General features: G+C 47.3%; 1 protein-coding gene across 1 annotated transcript; it reads left to right on the forward strand.

Moving 5' to 3' along the window:
- The first annotated feature begins 20,127 nt into the window (after positions 1-20,127).
- On the forward strand, positions 20,128-22,564 carry LOC120732023. Its single transcript, XM_040029403.1, has 2 exons — positions 20,128-22,054; positions 22,125-22,564. Exon 1 carries the CDS (start codon positions 20,187-20,189, stop codon positions 21,981-21,983), a length of 1,797 nt encoding a protein of 598 aa, XP_039885337.1. The 5' UTR covers positions 20,128-20,186; the 3' UTR covers positions 21,984-22,054; positions 22,125-22,564.
- Positions 22,565-26,975: the final 4,411 nt, after the last annotated feature.

Raw genomic sequence — 26,975 nt, forward strand, 5'->3', positions numbered from 1 at the left:
ATAGCTGGATCATTGACATTTATTTTATTTCTTTCAACCGTGATCACTGGTTTTGATCACTCAGTACGAGAGCATTCCTAAGTCACTCTTTTTCCCATAACTCGCTACTGTTCGCTTGGTTTGTTAATAATTGATTAATCAAATCCAATTATTGAACCAATCAAACACCTTCCTGTTGTACTTGTTCACTCCATCCTAACAGTCAGGGTCCATTGGTAACATGTCAAACAGTTTTCCAAGAAAAACCTGTTATCCATGAAACACCAAGCATTCACTTCATTACAGGGAACTGGTGGAACATTTTAATGGCAATCAAATCATGTAATACAACTCCTGATTTTACTAGATATGTTGAGCATTTCAAAAATGACTCTTGAGCAAATCTAAACAGTAAATCCAGTATAAACTTCTGCATCTAAAAATCTTTAAACAATTCAGTGCACTGCTATTTTTTAGCTGGATTAGAATAGAGCTGCTACATTGAGCTATTAGGTTTAAGCTAGGTATTGTTCTCGGTGGATGACTCTTGAAGGGTGAAGTCATCAACGAGCATCAGAGGCCCTGGTGAGTTTTGCAGCCACATGTCAGCTTCTTGAGGAAGACGCTGAATCTCATAAGTGTTAATTACTTTGCTGTCAAATTAAAGTTGCCCTAAAACATTACTGAAGTATAATGTGCAAAGTTAGCTTTGTCTCGTATGTTTTGTTGTTGACGCCTGCTTGCATGTAACGTTGTCACATTATGCCTAAAACATGTCCTTAAACGTTCTTACTTGAGCACTCAAAGCACTTCATACAACTTACCTGATTCACCCATTCACACAAGCAACTTGGGATTAGTATCTTGTCCAAGCATGTTCGGCACATAGACTGGAGCAGGGGATCGAACCATCAGCAGTCTGATTAGTAGATGACCTGCTGTACCTTCCGAGTGCATGGTCTGTGTAATGCACCTTTATTATTCCTGGTAGAATATTTTGAGTTTTAGCTTTTCCTTGGAAATCTACATTTGCATCCCGAAATTGCAACAACACATCAGTTCCTTAACCGCTTTCAAACTTAGTCAAAGATCCTTGAACCAGTCCATGGCAGGGCCGACTCAAAAAGAACCACACCCTCTCACTTCCACACCTGCAGCCAGAATTACCTCCATGCATGTGTTTGGATGAGTGAAACCAGTATGTTCTGGCTGTGTCAGCGACAAATTTCTCACGACATAAATGTAGCACAAATCGAATTCCTACAAATAATTTAGTTAGTTGTAAGGCCTGTTCTCCCCCAACTCCTCATCTGCTGTATTTACAAAGGACTTCCTGTAAGACAGAGTAAGCGCTCAGACACAAATGGAAGCAGGAAGTTAAAAACGACACAAACGTTACGGCTTTTAACAGGCTTAGCTTCCACTCCATTTAGCGACGGTGGTTTGTGTTCTCTGTTAAAAGATCTGCACGAAATGTGAAGGATTGTCAGTTCTGTTTAGACATGAGATCTGTTTTGTAATCGTGACAGTTTGGGTTTTAAGCCACTCCTAAAGAGAAACGAGCGCATAAAAAAAAAAAGAAATTACAATCAAATATGAGCCTTGAACTAAAATGCTCACATAGGACTTCCTCGTTTTGTCTTTCTGTCCATATCTAATTTTTTTTCCGCCTTGCAATATTTGGTCTTCATGCCCTTAAAACAGAATTCACTGCACACTTTATGGGCTTGTTGCCATCACTGGGCCAGCCAAATGACATTTGATCCCAAACTGAAGATGATCTGAAACATTTCTTTGATGTGAATTTTTCCACTTATAGAAACAAATCTAAAAGCAGAAGGGATGAAGGAAACAGATTGGAGCTGATGTGGAGATGGTGGGACCCACAGGAGGAGGAGAAAGCGCCATATCCTAAATCCAAAAATCTTCTGGAACCTGAAGGTAACAAGACAACAGCTACTTTTACTTACCAGCCTAATCACTACTCTAGTGACTGAAACTGTAATTCATCTATTTTACAGATGACGTGATAAAAGAGAGCTCAAGAACAGTGACAATAGTAGTTGAGTGTATCTCGTCAGCATATTTTTGTAATGTGTGAGCAATTTCTTGAGATTAAAATGCCCCTCCTTCTGACAGGAACTTCCTACAGACCAGGTATGAATGATGCCTGATGGACATACAAAACTCACAAGTTCCTGGCTCTCACGGCTCCTATGCAGAGGGTTAGTCGAAGAAGGAGGGGCATCGCGAGGGGCGTCGGGGGGAAAACTGATATGACACCTCTACAGAAATAAAACTTCTTAACCACCACTCAGACGCCTCGATCATCCTCCCCACAGTTGCCTGAAGTGTGAGTTGATGTTCGGCGGGTGGAGCTGCTGGACGTCGGTGCTCCTTCTTCCCTCTCCACCTCCTTCTCCGTTACGCTTATTAATAGTGGAAACATTTTTTTTTTTGTAATTTTTATAATATGGCTAATAAACATGTTAAAATGGTTCTTAGTGGTCACCATGTACTAGCTTGTTGTTCATCATACTAGTAGTAATGCTAAGTTTAGCATAAAATCTCCCCCCTGTACCGTCACCCCTGCAGCAGAGAAAACAATATCAATAAAACAGGTGCCCCCGCACTCTTTTGATCAGCCGGGAGGCAAGTGTACACCGACACCAACCAACCAACAGCTGACACGATTTCCTCCACACCCACTGCCTCTGAGTCAGTGTTGTTTTATGCTCGGTGACTTCTAAGCATGAGTAGTATCTAAATAGCATGTTTAACATTTTGTGGATGAGGAACATGTTTGTTAAATTGTTGTTTGCACTACAATGTAATCTGGATTTTTCTTTGTCAAGCTAAAGCGTGCAAACGCTGCACATACTCCCCTGAGCCTTACACAAGAGAGATGAACAGTAATCATGCGCGCCGGCTGGTTAATGTTGAAGCTGTGCTCACCTGTTTGGACTTTTACTTTTCAGCCTCAGGTCATTCATTAACGCGATTGGACCTTTGTCATGGATTCCTAGCGAGTACTTGTTCTTAAGCAACACAAGTGATGCCCTCATGTTTCCTGGTTTGCATATATATATATATATACACAGAACAGGCAGAAGATGTCTCTGTTTACAACTAGTTACTTTAACATACGTCCCAAGTGCTTAGTGTACTTATTTTAAATTAGTACCCTCAGAACTGGGTGTAATGATTCTAGTGATTTTCTTTTTAACCTTTTAGTAAAATTGAGGGATATATCAAAAATAAGAATTGTAAGCAAAGCTGAAGGTTGCATTGAATGTTTGGTCACTGCCATTCCCGTCTCAAGCCCCAGTGAAGAGAACTTTTCCACTGTTCTCTTATTTTGTTGTTAAGTTGAGATGTTATGATCCAGTCCCATTTGATGAGGTTGCATAATGTTTCCAGCTCATTTCCCAAGAACCTTATTTGAAGAACTTAATTTGACTGTCTCAGCAGCAGCGGATAACTGGAGATGTGTACATTAATATAAACAAAGCTAAAGAAAAATGAACAGGTAGCCTACAGAAAACATGTCCTCCACTAGTAATTATCACATTATTACGTTCTTGTTTTCTGCCTTGCTGCTGAACTATTACCACCTTACTACCGGGCTGCATTTCCATATTATTACCTGCAGTTTTTGGGCCCTTATTATACAATTACATAAATCTCAGTGTTATATGACTCAACTATAACTACAGTGGGGCAAAAAAGTATTTTAGTCAGACGTCAGTGAAGAGCCAAGGTAAGTACTTCAAGTGATTTCAATTTATAATGATGTTTTGATGGTTTTCATGTAATGTGAATAATGGGAGTTTATCCAGGAGTTGGTGTCATGAACTGGCTGTGTAATGCAGGCAGGGTAGGACTTAAATGCAGACTTACGGAGACAGCACTTAGACCTCCACAATCAGAATCAGAATACTTTATTAATCCCTAAGGAAATTATGTGGGTTACAGTTGCTCTGAGAAGAAAATGGTAAAACATAGTAACGTTGTCACGGCCGAGGCCGCCTTAAAGAGGGAAAGGACTCAAATGCAGGATGCCGAACAGCACGTAAGTAGTTTTTAGGAGACGATGTTTATTACTCAGTAAGTGTTCATAAAAGGAAGTGAGGTTAACAAGTGCGAAGTGCCACAAACTGAATCAAAGGGGTCTTAAGGCAGCCTGGGCTAAGTAAGCAATCTGGTCTTGGTCAGTGGAAACAGCAGTTCCGGGGATTGGCTGGAGGGAGAGTCACACTGGGTCCAGGAAAGGGTCAGAGTCGGTCGGTGGTGCCCGGTGATAGATGGATCCTCCAATGAAGTCATGTTATGTATTCCTGATGAGGACTAGTGAATCAGAGGAGAGGATTTATGTGGCGGTGGAGGAGCAACCACTCCAGAAGATGTTGTCTGTGTGAAGTGGTGGACTGAGGCTGTTTGTCATTGTGCTGAGCATCCAGTGATTAAGCTGACGTCCACCCAACTATGTTCAAGTCTCGACATGATCACGGCACATTAATCTATTCATTTATTTTTTCAGATTTTTTTTAATTACTGGACTAATTTTATATTATAGGTAAAATACCTTCATGTGAGTATTAGGGACATCACAGCACTGTTTCTATAACATCATGTTCCTTAGTTTGAAAACAGGAGCCAGGCTGACCAAGTACACGTCCCTAAAAACTTTAATGTAAGAACAACATGAAACATTTACGTTGTCTCTACTTTCCTCCAAATAATAAATGTTTTAAAGTGACACCGGACATGTTTAAAAGTTATTTTTATCAAACTTCTTTCTAAAAAAAAGTATATTTCAAGTCATAGCTGGAAAAAAAAATCCCACACATCTGGCATCGTGGTGCTTCTCTTCTTCGTTGCTCTTAATGCTGCGTGCATTTCAAACCTGTGCTCACCATGCCCCCCCTCTGCACCACGAGATCTTTCGGCTGTCCGTCAGCCCTCCGTGGGAAGACTCATCCTCTCTGGACCCCCCCTGAAGACACCGGAGGTCGTAATGACATCACCTACAGCGTGGAATGCCAGCGCTGCGATGGGATTGTGTGTCAGCCCTGTGGGGAGAGAGTTCGCTATGAGCCGGGGAGCACGAAGCTGACTGAGGCCAGGGTGTCAGTGAGCGAGCTGGAAGCCCTGAATGTGTGAGACAGAGAGAGAGACAGACGATGTGTCCAATCTCACTCATAACAAAAGGGTGTGAGATTGGAAAAATATGTCTAAATGTACAGTAATTTCACAGCTTGTGCTTATTAACCTGCTACGGTATGCAGAATTCGTATTCTCTGAAACATCCGGCCACCGACCATCTGTGAACCACATGCAGGGAAAGGTGGAGAAAAGGCGAAGGACACAAGATGCAGACGGAGGGTCAGGCTTTTAACCATGAGGGCGGCTGAATTAATCCTTGAACTTCTCAGTAATGGCCCATTTTAGAGCTAAAAGTTCCAGTTTGAAGGAACTATAGTTTTTGTCATTTCGCTCGGTGGGGTGTAGGCTCCTGCTGGCATATGGAATCACCCGTTCCTTGCCATCTTGCACCTGAGCTAACACAGCACCTAAGCCTTGATTGCTGGCATCAGTATAAAGTGCAAAGGGCTCCAGGAAATCTGCATAAGCCAGAATAGGGGGCTCGGTAAGAGCACTTTTCAAACTGTCGAAGGCTTCCTGACATTCAGCAGACCACTGGACCGGCATGCTCGACCTGCTAGAAATTCCCACGAGCAGAGCATTTAAAGGTCGAGCCAACCTAGCAAACCCTGGGACGAATCGCCTGTAATAACCTGCCAGGCCGAGGAAGGCTCTGACCTGACGGGTGGTAGAGTGAACAGGCCAGTCCTGGACAGCTTGGATTTTCTCAGGGTCCGGGTCTTACCCCTTGTTGGTCGACAAGATGTCCCAGGAAATTCACCTGACGGTGGGACAGCTTACATTTGTCCAGCCTCAGCTTCAGCCCATGTTGCCACAGCTTCTGCAGGACGTTCTCCAACTGCTGTAGATGAGTAGAGAAGTCAGGTGAGTAGATTATTATATCATCCAGATATACCAAAACAGATTCAGAAAGGTGACTACTTAGACACCGCTGCATCAGGCGCTGGAAGGTGGCAGGGGGCATTACAGAGTCCAAAAGGCATGCGATCAAACTCTAACAAACCCAGAGGAGTGGTAAACGCAGTTTTCTCCCGATCCTTAGGATCCATTTCCACTTGCCAGTATCCACTGGCAAGATCCAGTGTGGAAAACCACTCAGCTCTGGTCAGACATGTTAAAGTCTCTTCAATTCGGGGGAGTGGGAACGCATCTTTATGAGTTACTGCGTTTAATTTTCTGTAGTCTACACAAAATTGCCAACTGCCATCCTTTTTCCTCACCAACACAATGAGGGCTGCCCAGGGACTGCTACTCTCCCGAATGACACCTTTTGTCAGCATATCTGCTAGGAGTATCTTAATCTCCTTGTACATCAGTGGTGGTAAGGGGTAATATTTTTGTTTAATGGGTGGTGCATCGCCTGTGTGGATCTGGTGTTGGACCAAATCAGTTCTTCCGTAATCCTCCTCATTTACAGCAAACACCTTTCGCCACCTCTGCAGCAGGGTCTGGAGCTCGGCCTTCTGCTGGGGGGTCAAGTCTATGCCGTTAATCAGTTGACTCACCTCCTCTTCAGGGATCGCAGGCTCTTTGGGCCCAGCTGCCTTCAACTACGCCCACCTCGATCACACCATCGGATCCCATTGTCAGGCTAAGATCACTGTCGCCCTCCACATCCGACTCCTCCACCTGATACAACTGGCCCATTTTCTGGTAGCGTCCTATAGTCACTTCGTATGGATTAGGGTTACAGACCCAGATAGGGAGCCTCCTTTGACTACTGACAGGGTTCGGGCTACCCCCCAGGGTCCAGCATCAGGTAATGCTTCCACTAGTGCCAAGCGTTCTGTCCCACCCTTACCTTTACACGTCCGGGCCCAGACCATCACTTCACAGTTCGGGGGCACCTTGACTCCTCTGCGGCTAGCAGGTCGAACATAGCCTAGAAAGCCATCAGTCTTGGTGGTAGCAGTCTGTTGACAGACGGCAAATGCCTCTTTCCATGCTCTGCGGGACTTCAGCTTTTGAGGGTGAAAAGCAGACTTGCCTTTGGCAAAACATCATTCCAGCATGCACTAATAACATTCATACCAATAATTAAAGGGTGCGTGGAATCAGAATCAGAATCAGAATCGTGTTTATTGGCCAAGTATATGTGCAGACACATACAGGGAATTTGGTTCCGGTAGATGGTGGCTCTCAAGCACAGCAATGTAAATCTCACACACACACACACACACACACGTGTCTATATATACACATTACACATACATACACAAAGCTATGTAAACCAACTATAAATAACGAATCTAAACTTATATACATAAAATACAGAAATGAATGAGGTGGAATGAATACTACATAATGTACATAAGGTGCAGTTGCAGTCTGGCAGTGGGAGCAGTGTGACAGGTCAACTGTTAAGAAGGGAGATGGCGAGGGGAAAGAAACTGTTCCTGTGTCGGGTGGTCCTGGTCTGCAGGCTTCTGTACCGTCTGCCAGAGGGCAGCAGATCAAAAAGTCTGTGTGCAGGGTGTGAGGGGTCTGCGATGATTTTCCCTGCCCGTTTCCTGGTTCTTGAGAGGTACAGATCCTGGATGGAGGGCAGGGGGGCGCCGATGATCCTTTCTGCTGCCCGTACAGTCCGCTGCAGTCTGCTCCTGTCCTGTTTAGTGGCTGCTCCATACCAGACTGTGATGGAGGAGCACAGGACAGACTCAATGACCGCAGTGTAGAACTAGATCAGCAGCTCCTGTGGAAGGACTGTACTTCCCCAGTTGTCTCAGGAAGTACATCCTCTGCTGGGTCTTTTGAGGATGGAGTTGATGTTGGTCTCCCACTTCAGGTCCTGGGAGATGGTTGTACCCAGGAACTTGAAGGTCTTCACAGTTGACACGGGGCTGTCTGATATGGTGAGGGGGAGCAGAGTTGAGGGATGTCTCCTGAAGTCCACTGTCATCTCTACAGTCTTAAGAGTGTTCAGCTCCAGATTGTGCTGACTGCACCAGAGTACCAGCCGCTCAACTTCCTGCCAGTATGCAGACTCATCACCATCTTGAATGAGGCCAATGAACAGTCATTTCTCACAACCACAACCCCTTTTCCTGGTATCTCCACCCCTTCTACCTCAAAATCCATAACCGCATAGCCTGAGTATGGTATCTCAAGTCCATTTGCTGCCTTTAAGGCGAACAACAGGGGTGTGTCAGTTTTATTCACTTCAGGGAAATGGAGATCTATTACCTGCTGTTGCACCAGTCTAACCTGAGTGCCTGTGTCTAATAATCCCGTCATTTTAACTCCTCCCATACACACGTCAATAAGTGGACATTCTCCCACAAAAGCTGTACTGACCCCCTGATTGTTTGAAATGTCCCTTGTCCCCACCGCCTGGGCCTCAGCAGTGGGGTTTATTAGTTTAAAGGTGGTTTCTGGTCTAGTGTGCTCGGACAGACTCTGGCAATATGCCCAGCTTGTTTACAACGATGGCAAATGGGTTCTCCCTCTCGGGTCCAGTTATTAGCATACCCAGAACGCTTTGGCTTAAACTTTGATTCATTAAAAGCTGAGCCGGCTGGGCTTTGCTGTGGCAAGAGCGGTTTAATTTCATTAACAACATCTTTGACAAGATCTCGCATTTGACCCTTGACATCCTCCATAATTTCTTTTTTAAATGTCTCTTTCCAGTCTGGTTCATAAGGTGGCTTAACATACCTGGACTCACCCACTGCCAAGCACGTAGTTTGCAATCCCTGGTGTCCCAACTGTTCCTCCTCTAGGAGCAATGCCTCCCGATGGACTGTTGCAAAATCCTCTTCTGGATGGTGACGCACGTAGGCTCACAGGGTTTGTGACAACGGGCCCTCCCGCAGGCCCAACAGCATCTGTCCCTGTAAACACTTTTCCGTAGGTGCTTGATTTGGATTGCGCTGTTGTAGCCTGCAGTGCAACTCCCTCAACCTTAAGGTAAAAGATTTTACAGACTCATTTGGTTTATGTATACAGCTAAAAAACGAACCGCTAGGGAGGTATTGTCACCATATAAAGAATCTAGATATGCGAATATTTTCCTAATCTGGTCTCTATCTTTTTCTTCTAACACGCTTACTTGACGCTTTGCCTCACCGCTTAAAGCCCCAATTAAAATTTCTACTTTCCGGGCCTCAGCTATTTCTTGAGCATTCAATAAACCTTGTATTTGTTCTTTCCAGTCTCCATATGAAACATCTGCTTCAGGACCCTTATATTTTGGTACCCAAGGGGCACCCGGATACACTGGCATCATCATCTCTATATCTGCACTCCAGGTGCTGAACACTGCTACCCAAACTTGTATCCTGTCGACAAACGCCAAAATTATGTAGCCGCTAAACTGGTAAACACAGTCTGATCCAAAACAAAATCTAAAAACACAATTTTCCACTGTGTGACATGAACACACCGTAAGTCAGGCTAAACTCATTTAAGCATCGAGCTCAAATATCTTTTCGTTTTGCGCACTGCTCACTTGTCTTTACTGTACTTTTTGTCGGCAGATATTTTGTGTTTATTGAAGCCTTTTGTGGATAATTTTGATCATGTCAAAACTGGCAATTGGTCCCTATTGACAATAATCTTATTTATTTATTTATTTTTTATTTTATTTTTTTGTTACATAAAATGTCTCGGTCTTTTTTCTGGCAGGAAACACCTACCAGGATGTCCCTTGAAGCAGAGCACCCTGCCAATCACCCCAGGCTGATTATGCTTGGTAAGAAGTCATTTATTACATAGAGCTGATTATACCATATTGCAATTTTTGTTTGGGACAGGAGCTTTTCGTGGACACAGGTATCCAGTCTCTGTTTTGTCAGCTTAAATTTCTGTAATTTCCTTTATAAACCAAGGTTGTTGGACATGTGTCTCAGTGAATCCAGCAAAGTAACAATATCAAATTTGCGGCTACGAGGTTTCATGTCAAAACGGGGAAGTTTATTCTGAACCAGTCTGACCAGTTTGAAGGAAACATTGAATAAAAAATAAATAAATAAAATTTATAATACATTTAAAATCTAAAAGTCAAATTAGTGAAGGTGATATTGTGTGTGTGACAAACAGGTCTGTAGTAGAGATGAACATTCAACATGAAAGTCAAAAGGAAAAAGTCAGTCACATCTGAACAGGAAGACGTACACGGGGACATCAAATACAAATTTAATGCAAATGAAAGAGGAAGAAAGCAGAGAATTTTCCTGCGTCCATTCAAATGAACTGAACTGCTCCTGATGAGCCCCTCCCACCTGTCCTGCTTCAGATGGAGTCTTTTGTGTTTGAAGACAAATCCACAAGATTACAGATTATTGATCAACTGGAGTCAGACAGTTTGATGAACAGCTAACAAACTGTGTTTTGGTTGCAGTTGGGTTATGAAGTTCATATTTCTGTTTGGACTCAAACTGCAGTTCAGCTGCAGGGCAGGTGTGACAAGATAATGTTCCAGAGCCTGATTGTTCAGGTGTGAGTCAGACAGAGACAGAGAAAACAATGTTTTTTTTATTAGTCTGTTTTACAGTGACACTCACATGAACATGAACACAGTGAATCTGAACACAAACAGCCTGATGCTGTTGATCCTTCCAGGATTTCAGTGTTTTACAGACACACATCAGTCTGACTGAAAGCACAAAGCTGCCATCCACACAGTAACAGTGCACATCTGGACTCCAGTGGTGCCGAAAACCCGGTTGGGAGAGAAGGGAGCTTGCAGCTCGTCGTGGGGGTGACAAAGGGGGCGAAGGCCAGCAGCCTATCTGAGTGACGCCAGGCGACATAAGAAGGTGAGTGCCACCTGTTGATTTTTATCCAAAGGCGCTATATTGGAAGTTAAAACTAAATTTAATTAAAATAATATTCACTCAGTATGGGTTTCTGGTGTTTGTCCATAGTGATTTTTTTTTTTGGGGTAATTTGTGTTTAAAGTTTGGGGAACATTTGACTGATAAAATTTATTGCTGTTTATTGGGGGAGCGAATTTTGAGTTAAGAGGTTATATGAGGTTAAAATAATATGGTTTAAGGTGTGTGGAAACAAATAATACGGTTTAAGGTGTGGAAACCGATGTGGGTGGCTGGATGCCAGCAGTCACCTGGTTAGTGTAGGGTATTTGGTTTAATTGAGTAGCAAAAACCGCGGTTTTGGGCCTCAGATAATTAAACGGGGGGGGGGGCTGAAGAGCTCACCGTGAGGCTTTTAAAACAAGTAAATTTTATTTTAGTACTGGAGACGCGGTCTTCTAGGAATGCAGTTCGTCCAGCAGGTGGCACTGACCCCTAATCGCGGACGCGTGGTTAGGTTTTAGCCCGGAGTTGGCCTTCCGCGGGGATTCGGACTCCCGTCAAAAAGGCTAGACAATCAATGGGTGATTGTCTTATACTGCATTTTTTGATCGACAGGGTCGCGGACCGGCCGTGACCTTTTAACGTGGCTGCCTTGTGAGTTTTAAGTATAGCTGAAGGCGTGGGTTTGGTACCAGGCCGGACGTGGAGCTCCCTGCCAGTTGCGGGAAGCGGTTATAAATTAATTAGAACTTAGTAATCGGGCCGTTTTCGGGGTGGCGTCCCCGAGGCGTGTAATTGATCAGCAAGGCGAGGCCTGGGCTATAGATGCTTTTAAATTAGTCAAAAACTTAGGTGTAACCTCTTCTGGCATAAGACGTCTATGCGGGCCCGGGTGTACATAGGATATAAACTATGTGTGAGTCTATATAAAGTGTAAATAAGTTCTATAAACTGTCTTTTTGTTAAGCCTGAAACTGTCTTTTGTTGGTGAATTTCTTCTGTGTGGATCCAGAGTGTGAAAAAACGAAAACGCCTTTCTCTTCTCTCGCTGTCAGAGAAGTGTGTGTGTATTTCTCCTAAGGAGAAAGGAGGGGCTGTGTGGTGCTGCGCGGTAGCAGGCACACTCGCGAGTACGCGCAGGGTGTGTGTGTAGCTGCGGCCTTGGTTTCATCTCTGTATTTCTCAATTTTAATGCTTGACAGTTAGTTTTTGAGGAGGTGAAAGTGTGTTTCTAGGTGATTAAAGATTTCGGTATATTAAATAAACTAAACCTTGTAGTCGTGTGTTTGTGATTTCCTAATGTGAGTATGGTTTAATAGGATTTAAGGGCTAATGATCTCTGGTGTAAAACTCCCGTAAGGTAGGAGTGTGGTGATAAATATATTGATACAATTTGAGAACTTTGTGTGATTGCTGGGAGATTTTCTAGTTGGGTCGTATTTCTTTCTCTACCTGGAAAAGGCAGAGATCTGTGCTTTATTTGATGTTGTGTATATAAAGTTTTAAAGGTTGGTTAAGTCTCTCGTTCTAAGGAGGGAAAACGGTGGGCATAGTAGATTGAGTGGATTCTTTTCATCTGTGAAAACTTTGTAAATGAGTTTATACATATTGCATCTGTGCCTTTAAAGGAGTTGTGGCTCAAATCGTCTCTTGAGGGTCACGAGCCTTTGGCTGGCGCTATGATTAGCCAATCTACTGTGAGGATGATATGAGTTTTAAGGGATTGCGCACGCTTACAGACACAGAGTCCAGAAACACACATGAGAGTATTGTTTCCAGGCAAAAGGCCTCAAATTCGTTTAGTTTTTAGTTATTAGGGAAGTGAATGTGAGAGTGAATTTTTGCTGACTTTGCGTGCTTAAACTTGTTGCAGTAGACGTTTGTGAAGTTTCTCTTGTGAAGGAGGATTAGAGAGTGTGTGTGTGTGTGTGTCTGTGGGCGCTCTCGCTCTCTCTCTCTCTCTTTCTCTCAGGCTCGAGCCTAACGGAAGTTGAGCTTGACTAGCTTGTGAGACTCTGACTGCCGAAAGGGAAATACAGCGAGGCAACCCCAAAGGGAGGAGCCTAAGACCGGCCATTTTGGTAAGGTAAGTGAGGTCAAAAAGCAAAATGGCTGAAGAGGAAAAGGCGACCCCTGGTGGGGGAAAGGGATACAAGCCACTGAAGGAGCAATTACAGCAATTGAAGAAAGCAATTAAAATGACTGAAGGAACGTCTTCAAAGGAGATTGCTCGTCAGTGTCAAGATTTAGAAAAAGAAGTGAAGGAATTATGTGAAAACCAACAGAAGACACTGGAGGACAGAATCCCTCTGCATTCCATCTTTCAACTGGAAGGTGAGAAATGTGAGAAGAGGATCAAGGAGCTTGAAGAGGAATCCTTAGGACGTTTTCAGGGGAGAAAATTAAAGGCTGAAAAGAAACTTATGATGGAAAAACAAAGTAAGTATTGCAAGCTTATGATTGTCTCCCAAGGTGTTTCTCATTGGATGCAAGAGGAAGTGAACGACATCAAGCCAGCCTTAAAAAAGGAAGCTGAGGCTGAGGGAAAGTTATATCCCAGCCTGAAGGACTTCCTGAGTGCCCCACCCCCTCCTTATATTTGTCCAGTGGTGACTTTGGAGGGTGGCAACATGTGGGGGCCGGATGGAAAAACAGGAATAGTGACAGGTGGAATTGTCAATTTACAGGAGAATCCTATACCATCGACATCTGCTCCGGCCACAGTGGAGGCAGACACAGGAGTAGTGCAGTCTCAATCAGGGGTACCTGCACAGAAAGCGATGCAGCCTCAATCAGCGGCAGCTGCATCAGAGGTAAGTCAGCCCCACCCAGCTGCTGGGACATCACAAGGAATCACTACACGGGGGGTGATCTTGATCCCTCCCTCTCTTTTTAGCCCAGATAGAGCTACAGAAGAAGCTCAACCTGTGGCGTCTACAAGTACCGGTCAGGTGACATCGCAACAGCCCAGCCAGGAAAATCCATCCCAGGAGGTCTGGACGTCAGAGGAAGATTCACCTTCACTGCAGTATCAGAGGGCACCATCAAAGGCCACCCATAAAACCAATCAGAGGTCAACGGAGGACAATCCTGAGAAAGAACAGTGGCAAGGCCACGTTTTTGGGAAAGAATCTGACAATCGGGAGGCCGTGATACAGCTGGAACGCCTCTTGAAGAAACTGGAGGAGGAGGGCGTAGCAACACCACGCAGCGTAGCACAAACGCTTTATGCATTGGAAAAGGACTTGGCGGCCTCAGTAAAAAGCAACACACGAAAATCCAGAGAAGTGTTAAACCTGGAAAGGGGAGGATTCGCCCCAAATTTTCAGGCTCCCACGGGAATGACGACCCTTCGCTCTGGGAGGGTCCTGGAGGAACCAAGGGATAAAAGACCGTCCATCTTTGAAAAGAATCGGAAGAAGACTGGTGCATTGTCAACTGGAGAAGGGCAGTGTGACGCAGAGGAGGAATTACCCCTGACAATGCCTTTATTGACGGGTGCACGGGGTGAACCAGTCTACCACCCCTATAATATCAGAGATCTTGAGGCTCTGGTGAAGCAGCTGCCTCCCATCACAGAGGGAGGAGCGGCTTGGTTGAGAAGACTAGGAAATCTCACGGAAGGAGAGGAGCTCGCCTTGGGTGATTTCCGAGCTATCGGAGGGAGGACCTTGAGAGGTGGAGGCCTAGCAGATGTGGAAGAGATAGCAAGAACTGCATGTCAACCAAACGATGTCCCCTATGCAAGGGTGCGAAATGCTCTCTCTGACGCAGTACGTGAGAAGTATCCGACCCATAACATTGGCACTACACCTAGGATTGTTTGGAGCCCAGAACAGTCCCCTAGGGAGTTTATGGAGCATGCAAAAGAACAGTGGATTCTCCAAACTGGAGAGCATCCTGGGCGTGATGGGGAACCAAGGGCGTGGTTCCGATCTGCGGTGTTAGCAGGTCTCCCAGAACGAGTAAGAACAGATCCACAAAAGAATCCCGACTTTGCGGTGGCGGATTCAGCAAAATGGGAGAGGCACATTATACATCGACTTGAGCTGGAGAAAGACGAGGTGAACAAGAAAAAACAGGAGTTGGAGGAGGCGCAAGGGCTGTTAGTAAAATTGAAATTGGCTGAGGCGAGAGAAAAACTAAACGAAAAGAAAAAGGAAAACAAAGATGGACCTAAGAAGATGCTGGTGGCGCAGCCACGGAGTGATCCGGGGCCTGATTGGCCAGATTTGGATCCGGTTCTGTATCCTGATGACCGATGGCCCGCCAATGGACCAAGGCAAGGAAGACCCGCGGGGAATTGGGGGGCTACAAGGTCGTTGAGGGGACGTGGTGGATCTCAAAGGGGAGGTGGACCAAGGGGCCGTGGTCTGGGGGGACCTATGCTGGACCCCAATGTATGCAGAAGGTGTGGAGGACGAGGACATTGGGCTCGTGATTGTCCTACACCATGGCAACCAGAAAGGAGTTATCAACCACCACCCCAGGCTCAGAGAGCACCGCGAGGCGGGACAGTCCAGACAAGGGGACATCAAGCTCCAAACCCAGGCATGGCGCCAGCGGCTCAGTACCCTGTGGCCGACTGGGGCAGGGAGGAGGAGCTGTACTGACGGGACCCACAGAGACAAGACAACATGGGAACGGCGGACCCAATGTTGTCAATGAGTGTCGAAGGAGACTGAAATGACCTTCCTTGTGGACAGTGGGGCTACCTATTCAACACTGAAACAAAAACCAAGCAGTGCCACACTTTCCAACCATGTGGTCAGTGTTGTAGGGTTCTCTGGGGTACCAACGACGCTGCCAACAACCAATCCAGCCCGGACGGTGCTGGGAAAACAGACTTTGAAGCACAGCTATGTGGTGTCTCCCGATGTACCTGTGAACTTGATGGGCAGGGATCTGCTCATCAAACTGGGGGCCACTATAATGTGTTCAGCTGATGGACTAACAGTCACACTTCCAGGAGGGAAAGAGTTTCCGTGCCTGGGGACATTTTCAAAGAACCAGTACTTGCTGAAAGACTGTGAACAAACGACCGCTGATATCTACTGGGGTCGGTTGGTGGATGAAGGCATCTTGAGACAGTATCAGCTGTGGAAACCTTGGATTATGGCCTTGGCAGTCTATTCTCCCCCCCGAGATCGATTCCATGTCACGCTCTATTATGATAGGAACGATGATGAAATTTATAAGGACCTGTTCCAGTCTGACCTTGAAGGCCAGACTTGGAATGTGTGTTCTCAAAACATCTATGTCGGCCCGGAGGGCGTCGTTGCAGCAGTAAATTTAACCGACGAACAACGGCCTTGGTTCAAAATGGGGCCTGATTCAGTGCCTCACATTACATTGGCGGTCCATGAGAGTCATCAGGCGAAGGAGCTGGGAACAATGGTCAAGAGAGCCCTCGAGGAACCTGGCTGGCAAGCTACTCAGATTCCAGACGTTTGGTATTCGCCAAAATGCAAAATTTATCGTATCACTTGTCAATCAGCGGACACAGTGATGTTGGAGCATGAACAAATCTCAAGAATCCATGGGAGAGAAAGAATAGATCATGCGGATGCAGTTGCCGCACTTGCGACTCTTCCTGACACCTTGTGGTCAGCAGGGCCTACGGATGTGGGCCAGGCAACATGTTCGCCTGTTTTATTCCAGCTGAAGTCTGAAACGCCAATTTGGAAACCACAGTATAGACAGAAGAGAGAAGCTGAGCAGGGAATTGCAGAAACCATTGAGGGGTTATTGAAAGTAGGGGTGCTTGAGCCCTCTCAATCCTACTGGAATACTCCTATTTTGCCAGTAGAGAAGCATGGGACGGGAAAGTACAGAATGGCACATGACTTAAGAGCCATCAATGCCATTTTACGTACTGACACGGTGCCAGTCCCAAACCCATACACAGCGTTGACGGCATTAACACCAGACCAGAAGTGGTTCACATGTATTGATCTAGCAAATGCATTTTTCTGTCTCCCATTGCATGAGTCTCTGAGGGACATTTTTTCATTCACATATAGGGGACAACAGTACAGATACACAAGGTTACCACAAGGGTTTGCACTTTCCCCTGGCATTTTCAACCAAGTGTTGAAAGAAGTTTTATCGCCATGCCATCTCCCAGAGGGGTGTTCACTAGTGCAATATGTTGATGATTTGCTCATTGCAGCTCCGTCTGCTTCGGCATGCACGGCAGCTTCTCTTACCATACTGAAGAGACTCGCTGAATGCGGTTTCAAGGTCAGTAAAGAAAAGTTGCAGTTGGTCCGACCAGAAGTAACGTTTCTGGGCCGTGTCATTGCTCACAAATCAGTGGGTCTGCTAAACACTCATCGAGACCAGATTTTGACACATCCAAAACCACGTACGGTTAAGGAGTTGCTCTCATTCTTGGGGTTAACAGGATACAGCCGGCACTTCATTCCAAATTATGCAGGCAAAACAGCCCTGTTGAGGGATTTGGTAAAAACGGCAGGTGTCAGAAATCTTAAGGCTGAACTGCCATGGACATCAGCCACTGAGTCGGCGTTTATCGCATTGAAACAGGACATGTCAAGGTCGGCTGATCTTGCCATCCCCAATTATGAACAACCCTTCTATCTTGATGTTTCAGAAACACACGGGATAGCCAATGGGGTGTTGTTTCAGAAAAAAGGGGGAGGAAGAGAGGTACTTATGTACGTCAGCATCAGGCTGAATCCATTAGAGACAAGGCACCCGAGATGCACACAGCATGCCATTGGGGTGTCAAAAATTATACAAAAGACAGCACATATAGTGAGGGACCATCCGTTGAAGGTGCTGACCACCCACAGTGTGGTGGCATATGTTAACTCACAAGCCTTCACCATGACACCTCTCACACAACAGAGAGTGTGTAAAGTGTTAGACGCTCCCAACCTGATCTTTACACACGAAGGAATTAACATGGCAGATTTAATGGAGTCAGGAGGAGAACCTCATGACTGCGCAAAGAGAGCTGAAGTGGACGAGAAGATAAGAGAAGACTTGAAAGCAGAACCTCTGACAGGAGCTGAAGATTGGTTCACGGATGGATGCTGCTACAGAGATGAGGAAGGATTAAAAGCAGGCTACGCGGTAGTTTGCAGAAGCGGAGCTGAATTTGAAGTAAAGGAGGCGGGAAGACTTGAAGGGCAGCAGTCAGCCCAAAGAGCAGAAGTAATCGCTCTAAGTCGAGCTTTGAGACTTGCAAAAGGAAAAAGAGTCAACATCTACACAGACTCAGCTTATGCCTTTGGAGCAGCTCATGTGGAGCTGGCCCAATGGAGAAGAGCAGGATTCAGGACAGCAGATAACGCACCAATCTGCCACAAGAAGGAAATGGAGGAACTTGAGCAGGCCTTGGCAGATCCAGAGGAGGTGAGCATCATAAAATGCAAAGGCCACTCCTCAGGGACTGGCATGGTGGCCAGAGGAAATCAGGAAGCCGATCGAGCTGCAAAAGAGGCAGCGGGTTATAAAGCATCACGACAGATGGTACAAATAACGGTGGAGGAAGAATTAGGGGTCAACATGCTAGAGGAAGCCAGGAAGGCTCAAGAGGAGGCGGCCCCAGAGGAAAAGGGGGTCTGGAAGAATCGAGGAGCCTGGGAAGAAGGAGGTCTCTGGCGAGGACCTGACGGTCGACCAGTGTTGACAGCCAACTTGGCAAAACAGAAGATTGCCGAAGCGCACGGCCTTGGACATGTAGGTGTCGCCCAGATGGGGAGACATCTGTGCCATTGGTGGCATCCCTTTTTGAAGGATATGATCAAGGAGAAGGCCAGGACGTGTCTGATCTGTGGGAGGCACAATCCGAAGCCAGTGATTAAACCAGAGGCAGGTAAGTTCCCCATTCCAGAAAGACCAGGTGAAGAGATTGTCATTGACTTCACTGACATGATTGATCCAGGCCCCGGAGGAGTTCGATATCTACTGGTAAGTGTCGATGCTTTGACGGGCTGGCCTGAGGCATGGCCAACCAAGAGGGAGGATGCAAAAAGTGTGATTAAATGTTTAATCAATCATTACATCCCCCGTCATGGTTTCCCTAAGCGGATTAGGTCCGACAATGGGACTCATTTTAAAAACAAAGATTTGGCAGAGGTAGAACAGAAGCTGGGGTTGCAACATAGATTTGGCACTGTATATCACCCCCAGTCGCAGGGAAAGGTAGAAAGAATGAATTTAAACCTGAAGAATAAAATTGCTAAGATTTCTGCTCACACGGGGCTAAATTGGGTAGCAGCCCTGCCAATTGCATTGATGATAATAAGATGTTGTGTTAATCAATCCACAGGTTTCACACCATATGAGCTGTTGACAGGACGACAGTTTCCAGGTCCTTGGACAACAGTTCCGGCGGAAGAAAGTATAAAAACTAACAGAAAACATATTGAATGTTGGAAAGAATTAAAAGCTCTTGTGTCTAGTTTCACACAACAGGTTGGAGAAGGGGTGAAGGCGGAGGACAGGTCCATCCCCGATGCCAAGGCGGTGTGGCTGAAGGTCATTAAGCGAAAGTGGAGAGACCCGAGGTGGACCGGACCTTACGAAGTAACTGCCCGGACCACTAGCGCGGTCCGTCTGAAGGGGAAAGGGGAGACCTGGTTCCATTGGTCTCAGTGTGCAGTCGCGGACGAGAGCTTGCTGGAGCTAAGCTCCACCCCAACCAATACAGGGGGAACATAGAGGCAGAATAATCCTCTCCCCCTGTACAACGGTCCTCCTCAGTAGTCTAACCTGAGTCGAGGTGAAGAAAGAAGAGGAGCGTCACACGCCAAGTATCAATTTATTTGAGGCTCCTTAATAGACTAGGGCTCTAGTCTGAAGTAATTGATAGTTTAAAGGAATCTTAATAGTTTTGTACGTTAATCACATACTTTTATACTCATAACTTTATAATCTTAATACGTAGTTTAGAGTAAAAGTAAAACGAGCCTGGGACCATCATGAAATTGTGGGAAAATTGGAAAATAACGGGGGTGTTGGGGTTAATAAGTGTTATAACGTGTTTGTTTGTTTTTTGGCAGACAGGTGAATTGCCCAGACGCAGAGGTCAATCCGCTCCAGAGCCTGAACCGATCAAGTCGTCGAAAAAAGTCAAGCGCGCGGTTGGCTCAGGTGGGAATGATGAGTGTCTTAAAGCCAGTAGCGGAGTCGAGTTTGGGTATGTAAATGGGTCCACGATGGCGTTCACATTTGATTTGTGTGAGGATAATTAAATGCTCGGGTGACGGTAGTAGCTGGAGAACATATAATGTGTGGGTTTGTTATCACCCTATGGTTTGTTATCCCAAGTCGGTGTGGGGTCCATCAATGAACGGAGAAATTTATACTTATATAACGGCTCAGTGGTGTTCTTGGCAGGATGTGGTTGCGTGGACAGGAGTAGGATGGCAGCCAACTGTGCCACCGGCCCTTGAAGGGATAGCCATTCAAAGAGATTATTCTGTAACAAATAACCCTGTTACTCTTTCCCTAGGTCCATGGAGCAAACTCCCGGAAGCAGGGTACGACGGGGGCGCGTTTTATCTTGTTATAGGGGTAGATAAAGTAGGGACAGATCCAAGTGGGGTAATTCGGGTGAATTTATTCAATCCCAGATCTAAACTGATAGGGAACGACGCTACACTAAATCACACAGAGCAAATAGATCCTCCAGAGATAGTCACCTACAAGGATTCACCAGAGAAATGGCTTGTTGCCGCAGATTACACTAGATTAAAACCTCAAGAGTTAATAGAGCGTGCCACAGGTTTCGGTGATAGGAATCTGTGGTTAGATTGGGTGGCTCAAAATGCTAAAGAGCAGCAAGTGGTTGATTGTGTTGCTTGTGCTACCGCCCGACCTCATTTGTTTACTGAACCCGCTCCTCTGTATCCAGAGGATGAGTGGGGTTATAATTGCATGCTGAGATTAACTAGAGAGGCGGTGGACACAGGTAATTGCACCACTTTGTCAGGTTTATATCCGCCAATTGATAAACGTACACAACCAGGTACATTCACACCAAAACGAGATAATTATACATGTTTTGAGTTCTCTACAGATAGAGTGAGATTTAGGTTAGGGAGGATTGATCCAAGCTGGTGTCAGAGGACAATCACAGGTAGGACTACCAATGATATAAGTGACCCAAGTACAATTATAGGCACCTGGGCAAGGGGTGGGCTATATTATTATTGTGGGGAGTACACCCTTTTGGTGCAGGTTCCCTTGGGGAGTGTGGGAACATGTGCTTTGGTGCGCTTAGGTGCACCTTTGATGCTCATAGGAAGTAGGCTAGAGACAGCTCCACAGCGAGGCGCGGATGTGTCAACAGCCAGACGAAGGAGAGCTACAGGGGGTATCCACAGGTATGATCCAAGACGGGACTCGCCAACCTGGATTGACTCAATAGGAGTTCCCAGAGGAGTTCCAGATGAGTATAAGTTAGTTGATCAGATAGCGGCCGGCTTTGAGAGTGTGTTTTTATGGATAACCCCAAATAAAAATGTTGATCGCATTAATTATGTTCATTATAATGTGTTGAGACTCTCTAATCTTACTAGGGACGCGGTGGAAGGTCTTGCAGAACAATTAGGTCCGACGTCTCTAATGGGAATTCAAAATCGCATGGCTCTGGACATGTTATTGGCTGAAAAGGGGGGCGTATGCGCAATGTTCGGAGACTTATGTTGCACCTTTATTCCCAACAATACAGCTCCGGACGGAACGGTCACGCGGGCGCTCGAAAATTTGAAATCGTTATCTAGAACCATGCATGAGCAATCAGGCGTGAACTCGAGGCTGGGAGACTGGTTCACATCGGTGTTTGGGCAATGGAAAGGAGTGTTTATGTCTGCCATGTTTTCTCTTTTGGTTTTTCTAGGTTTGTTGCTGATCGGGTGTTGTCTCATTCCTCTGGTAAGGCAGGTGTTGGGTAATCTGGTGAGCAGGGCCATAGCTTCTGGTTCAGCTGGGTCAGCTGGTCCGGAACATATGATGCCTTTGCGTAGAAGCCGCCTGGACGGAGGAGTGACACAATGTCTGGGTAAAGGTTGGCCTTTTTCTAAAGGCCAAAGAGGAGGAGTGTGAGCAGGAGATATTTTATTTTGTATTCTTATAATCAGTTATCCTTGATTAATCATTTACCATTGTTGAATCAGTTGACAGAATAATCTTTGAATCACATCTATGTTATTCTGAGCAAATAATAATGCACACAGATGATTAAAGTTGTTGCACTACATTGCAATCACACCAGTCCAGTTGGATTCGGGCCTGTCTGCGTTCAGTTCTGCACGTACGCCGGCCTGTGATCACATGCACGTACTTGTATAAGACACGCACGTTCACATACACATTTAGTAATAATAGGAGGGTCGTCTGAGGACAGTTTCTCTGATAGATACACTTTCACAAAATGCACAATGTAATACACACTTGTTTTTCTTTTAAGAGTAGCAGTTCATGTCTATATTAGGACAATGTTTGGAAGAGGAGGGCAATTGTTATCATTTTCAGTAAAGATCTAACTGTGATGTCATAATGGTAATATAAGGATGAAAAGCCTCCGCCCGGCGGAGATTGTTGATGCAAGACTGTTTTCCCCGCACTTCTGCGCAAAAGTGTGTAATAAAATCACTATTTTTGACACCTTACACGGACTCGGCTTGTTTTTCCTTCTTAACCAAACTGAACCAGACGTAACACTCCTTTTGGACCTTGGACTTCACCCCCCGTCTGCTTTTACTTTCGAGCAGCCTGAGGCGGTGAGCGAGCGACATGTTCTGGCTTCCCCTGATTCTGGGACTCTGTTTTCTGGGGCTATCCAGAGCGGGATGAGAGACAGTGTAGACAGCTTACCCACCTTCGTGGTAACGGATCCTTCGCAAGTGGGCGTCTACAAACCCTCTGTAAAACCGAGAGACTGTTTCTCTGCCGCTCCTTCTGAGCCAGGACTTTACCACCATTCTCCGGCTCAGTTCTGTGTCCGGCCACAAGCTCTCAGGTCTGTGGCTCAACCGTTAGCCTCCCTACGGACACAATCACCGGTTCTGCCGCCGCTCCAGTTAGCCACTCAGCCACCACCACCGCTAGCCTCGCTACGACCCATAGTTCAGTTAATGGCTGAGTCACAACATTCACACTATTTTTCCACCGCTGTTTCTAAGCAGGGAGATGAACTGTTTTACAACGGACCTGTTCCTCGAAAGCTGGCAACGTTAGAGACTGTTGCTCACTCCGGGGCTTCCCCAGAGGCTGGGTTACTGCCCTCAGCTTACTCTGGACCCCTGGAGGCCAAGTTGCCAGCTGTGAACTGCACCGGGCTGTCACTGCCTGAGCAGGGTCAGTGCTCTGCGCAGCTGCAGCCCTCCGTACGTGCGCCAGAGGCCCACGTGCCTACTGGTTTTGTTTCATATGTGCCAGAGGCCCACGTGCCTACTGGTTTTGTTTCATGTGTGCCAGAGGCCCATGTGCCTACTGGTTCTGCGGCTGTTTTCGCTGGGGGGCCCGAGGAGCCCGTCCAGCCTCCTGCTTCTTCGGCTGGGGGGCCCGAGGAGCCCGTCCAGCCTCCTGCCACACCGGCTGCCACGTCAGCTGGGGGGCCCGAGGATCCCGTCCGGCCACCTGTGGCTGCTTCTCCACCTGTGGCTGCAGCGCCGCCTCCTGCAGTACCATCACCTGCAGCGCTACCACCTGCTACTGCCACGCCTCAGCCTGAAGCTTCATCCTCGCCTGGCCCGGCTTCATCCACGCCTGGCCCGGCTTCATCCACGCCTGGCCCGGTTTCATCCACGCCTGGTCCGGCTTCATCCTCGGCTTTAGCCTCGCCTGATTCTGGTCCAGCTTCATCCTCACCTGGCCCAGCTTCAGCTACAGCGTCAGCTTCGCCTGGCCCGGCTTCATCCACGCCTGGCCCGGGTTCATCCTCGCCTGGCCCGGGTTCATCCACGCCTGGCCCGGCTTCGTCCTCGCCGGGCCCGGCTTCAGCTACAGCTTCATCATCGCCTGGCCCGGCTTCATCCTCGCCTGGCCCGGCTTCATCCTCGCCTGGCCCGGCTTCATCCACGCCCGGCCCGGCTTCATCCACGCCTGGCCCGGCTTCGTCCTCATCCTCGCCCGGCCCGGCTTCAGCTACAGCTTCATCATCGCCTGGCCCGGCTTCATCCTCGCCTGATTCTGGTCCAGCTTCATCCTCGCCTGGTCCAGCCTTCGTGTCTGCATCCTCGCCTGGTCCAGCCTTCGTGTCAGCATCCGCACCTTCAGCATCCGCACCATCGCCTGCAGCAGCGTCTTCAGCATCCGCACCATCGCCTGCAGCAGCGTCTTCAGCATCTTCGCCCACTGCGGCCCCAGCTTCCGTGCCTTCAGCCTCGCCTGGCCCAGCCTCGTTTGGGTCTGGAGCTAAACGGCTGTTTTCTAGACCGCTGGCTATGCTACTGGCCGGGCGCCGTCGCCTGACTGGCCGCCGTTGCCTTCCGCACGGCCGGCCCCCGGACCGCCGTCGCCTGACTGGCCGCCGTTGCCTTCCGCACGGCCGGCCCCCGGACCGCTGTCGCCTGAGCGGCCGCCGTTGCCTTCCGCACGGCCGGCCCCCGGACCCTCTTCGCCTGAGCGGCCGCCGTTGCCTTCCGCACGGCCGGCCTCCTGAACCTTTTGTGCGCCTCCACGGCCTTCTTCGTGGCCGGCCTCCTGAACTGTCCCATCCTGGCCTCCTGTGTTATCGGGCCCCTGGCCGGCCGCCTGAACTGTGTTTTGGACTCTGCTCCCCTGTGAGTTTTTTTTTTTGTGGACATTTGTTTGGGACTCTGGGGCCTTCGTTTTGGTCGTGGCCCGGTCCCTCCGTCCTGGCCCCCCTGCCGCCCGCCCGGGTCTGGTGGTGTGTTTTTGTGGCTGTCAGGGGCCAGCCCTTGAGGGGGGGGTACTGTCATGGTCCTGCGGCCATGACTCAGTGACTTTATGTTTGTGTTCTTTATTGTTATTATTCATGGCTGTTTTGGGATGGTTTGTGTTTTGGGATTTTAGATACTGGGTTTTGGGTTTGTGCTCCCTCTATTGGTCCCTGGTGTCAGTGTTCCCCTGTCTCGTCAGGTTAACCAGGTCCAGCTGTGTCTCCCACCTGTGTGTGATTTCCCAGTGTCTCTCTGTGTACTTATAGTGTGTGTTTTCCTCTGCTCCTCGTCGCGTCGTCTGTGTTCATACCTGGTGTAATCCTCTGCGTGCTCTCCCCGCTGTTCTCCCAGCTGTTCTCCCTTCATGTTCAGGTTTGCCACTCCTCTGTGTAGTTTATCCCAGTTTAGTTCGTCCTTAGTTCTGTTTGCCATCTCCACTTTGTGTTTGATATTATCAATAAATCACCCTCACACCTGAATAAGTGCTGCGTTTTGGGTCCTCCTTCCACTCTCCACACGGCCGCTGCCCCGGACCGTGACAATTAGCCCCTGGGAAGAACAGGAGAAATATGCTCTCTCTTTCTAGTCCCTGTCAGTACTCTTGCTGCAGCATTTTGGATTAACTGAAGGCTTTTCCGGGAGGACATCCTGATAATAATGAATTACAGTAGTCCAGCCTGGAAGTAATAAATGCATGAACTAGTTTTCCAGCGTCACTCTGAGACAGGATATTTCTAACTTTAGAGATGTTGCACAAATGGAAGAAAGCAGTTCTACATATTTGTTTAATATGTGCGTTGAAGGACATGTCCTGGTCAAAAAAGACTCACAGCATTACTGGAGACCAAGGTAATGCCATCCAGAGTAAGTCTTTATTTAACGTCATGTTAATTTGGGTTGAACCCAGGACTGTATAGGCGTTGGCTGAATAGCAGTGGTGTTCGATATATGTTCCTCATAGTGGGCTCTCCATAGTCAATGGGTCGGTGCTTGAGGCTGAGAGTGTCCGTCTCACAGTTCCAGTTCAGTCCCAGGGTTGATTCATGCGCTTCTTGTCGGTCCTGTGACAGCCAGAGTTCCAGTTTGTCTGACCGTGCCTCGGATGGCAGATGACTAATCACTTCTGGCCTATTACTAGCCCACTGCCGAATTTCAAAGCCCCCGGAAGCCAGAAGCTGCCGTAGTTTCTTGACCAACTGCTGGGCTTCTTCAATCGATGAAACACTCTGTAGACAGTTGTCCACATAGAAGCACCGTTCGATGGAGAACCTCACCTCCTCTCCTGGTTCACTATGCAGGAGGACATGCCGCTGTAGCGCAAAGGAGGCACAGCAGGGACTACATGTTGTCCCAAAGGGAAGGACTTGCCATTCATAGCTGTGAGGGGGCTCATCCCGATTCATATTGCGCCAAAGAAACCTCAGGAGCGGTTTGTCTTCCGGGAGTAGGCACACCTGGTGAAACATCCCTTTTATGTCACCACTGATGGCAATGCTGTGTTCTCTGAAGCGCAGGAGCACTCCAACCAGAGAAGGGCTCAGGACAGGGCCAGGCAATAGGGACTCGTTCAGGTTAAGTCCCTTGTGTCGAAAAGAGCAATTAAAGACCACTCTATTCTTGCCATTGTGCTGGACCATGTGATGAGGTATGTACCAACTCTCTTGGCTCTGAGAGGCAACCTCCGGTTGCAGTTTGGCTACAAACCCAGAGGTCACCAACCTTTCAATCTCGTCCATATATGCAGCAGCCCTAACAGGGTCTTTGCTCAGACGTCTCTCCATACTCCTCAGGCTGGGCAGTGTCGCCTCTTGGGTGGCCTGAAAAAGTGGTGCATCCTTCCTCCTCAATAAGGGTGTGGCATACCGCACTCCCTTAACATCCACGCGCCTTGTTCTGGCCTCCAATATCTGAAGGGCTTCATGATCCTCCTTCGACCTTGTCACCTCCTTTTCACTCTTATATGGTAGAACATCCACTTGCCACAGCTTCTCCACATTCCTCTGGAGTTCAACAGATAGGGGGCTGCAGGAGGTATACAGACACTGTTGAGACTCTAACTGTGACTCAAGCGACTTTGCAGGCCCTTGCAGAGTCCATCCTAGTCGGGTTCGCATCGCAGCTGGCCCTCCTAGTGATCCAAAGCGCACAGGCTCTATAGGGTTTATGAGATGTGGGTGATCAGCCCCAATTA

This window comes from Simochromis diagramma, unplaced genomic scaffold (genome assembly GCF_900408965.1).
Source record: "Simochromis diagramma unplaced genomic scaffold, fSimDia1.1 OVJJ01000452.1, whole genome shotgun sequence".
In the NCBI taxonomy this organism is placed as follows: domain Eukaryota; kingdom Metazoa; phylum Chordata; class Actinopteri; order Cichliformes; family Cichlidae; genus Simochromis; species Simochromis diagramma.

Coding starts and splice junctions, on each gene's coding strand:
- LOC120732023 (XM_040029403.1), top strand. CDS start 20,187: ATGGTTTGTTATCCCAAGTCGGTGTGGGGTCCATCAATGAACGGAGAA.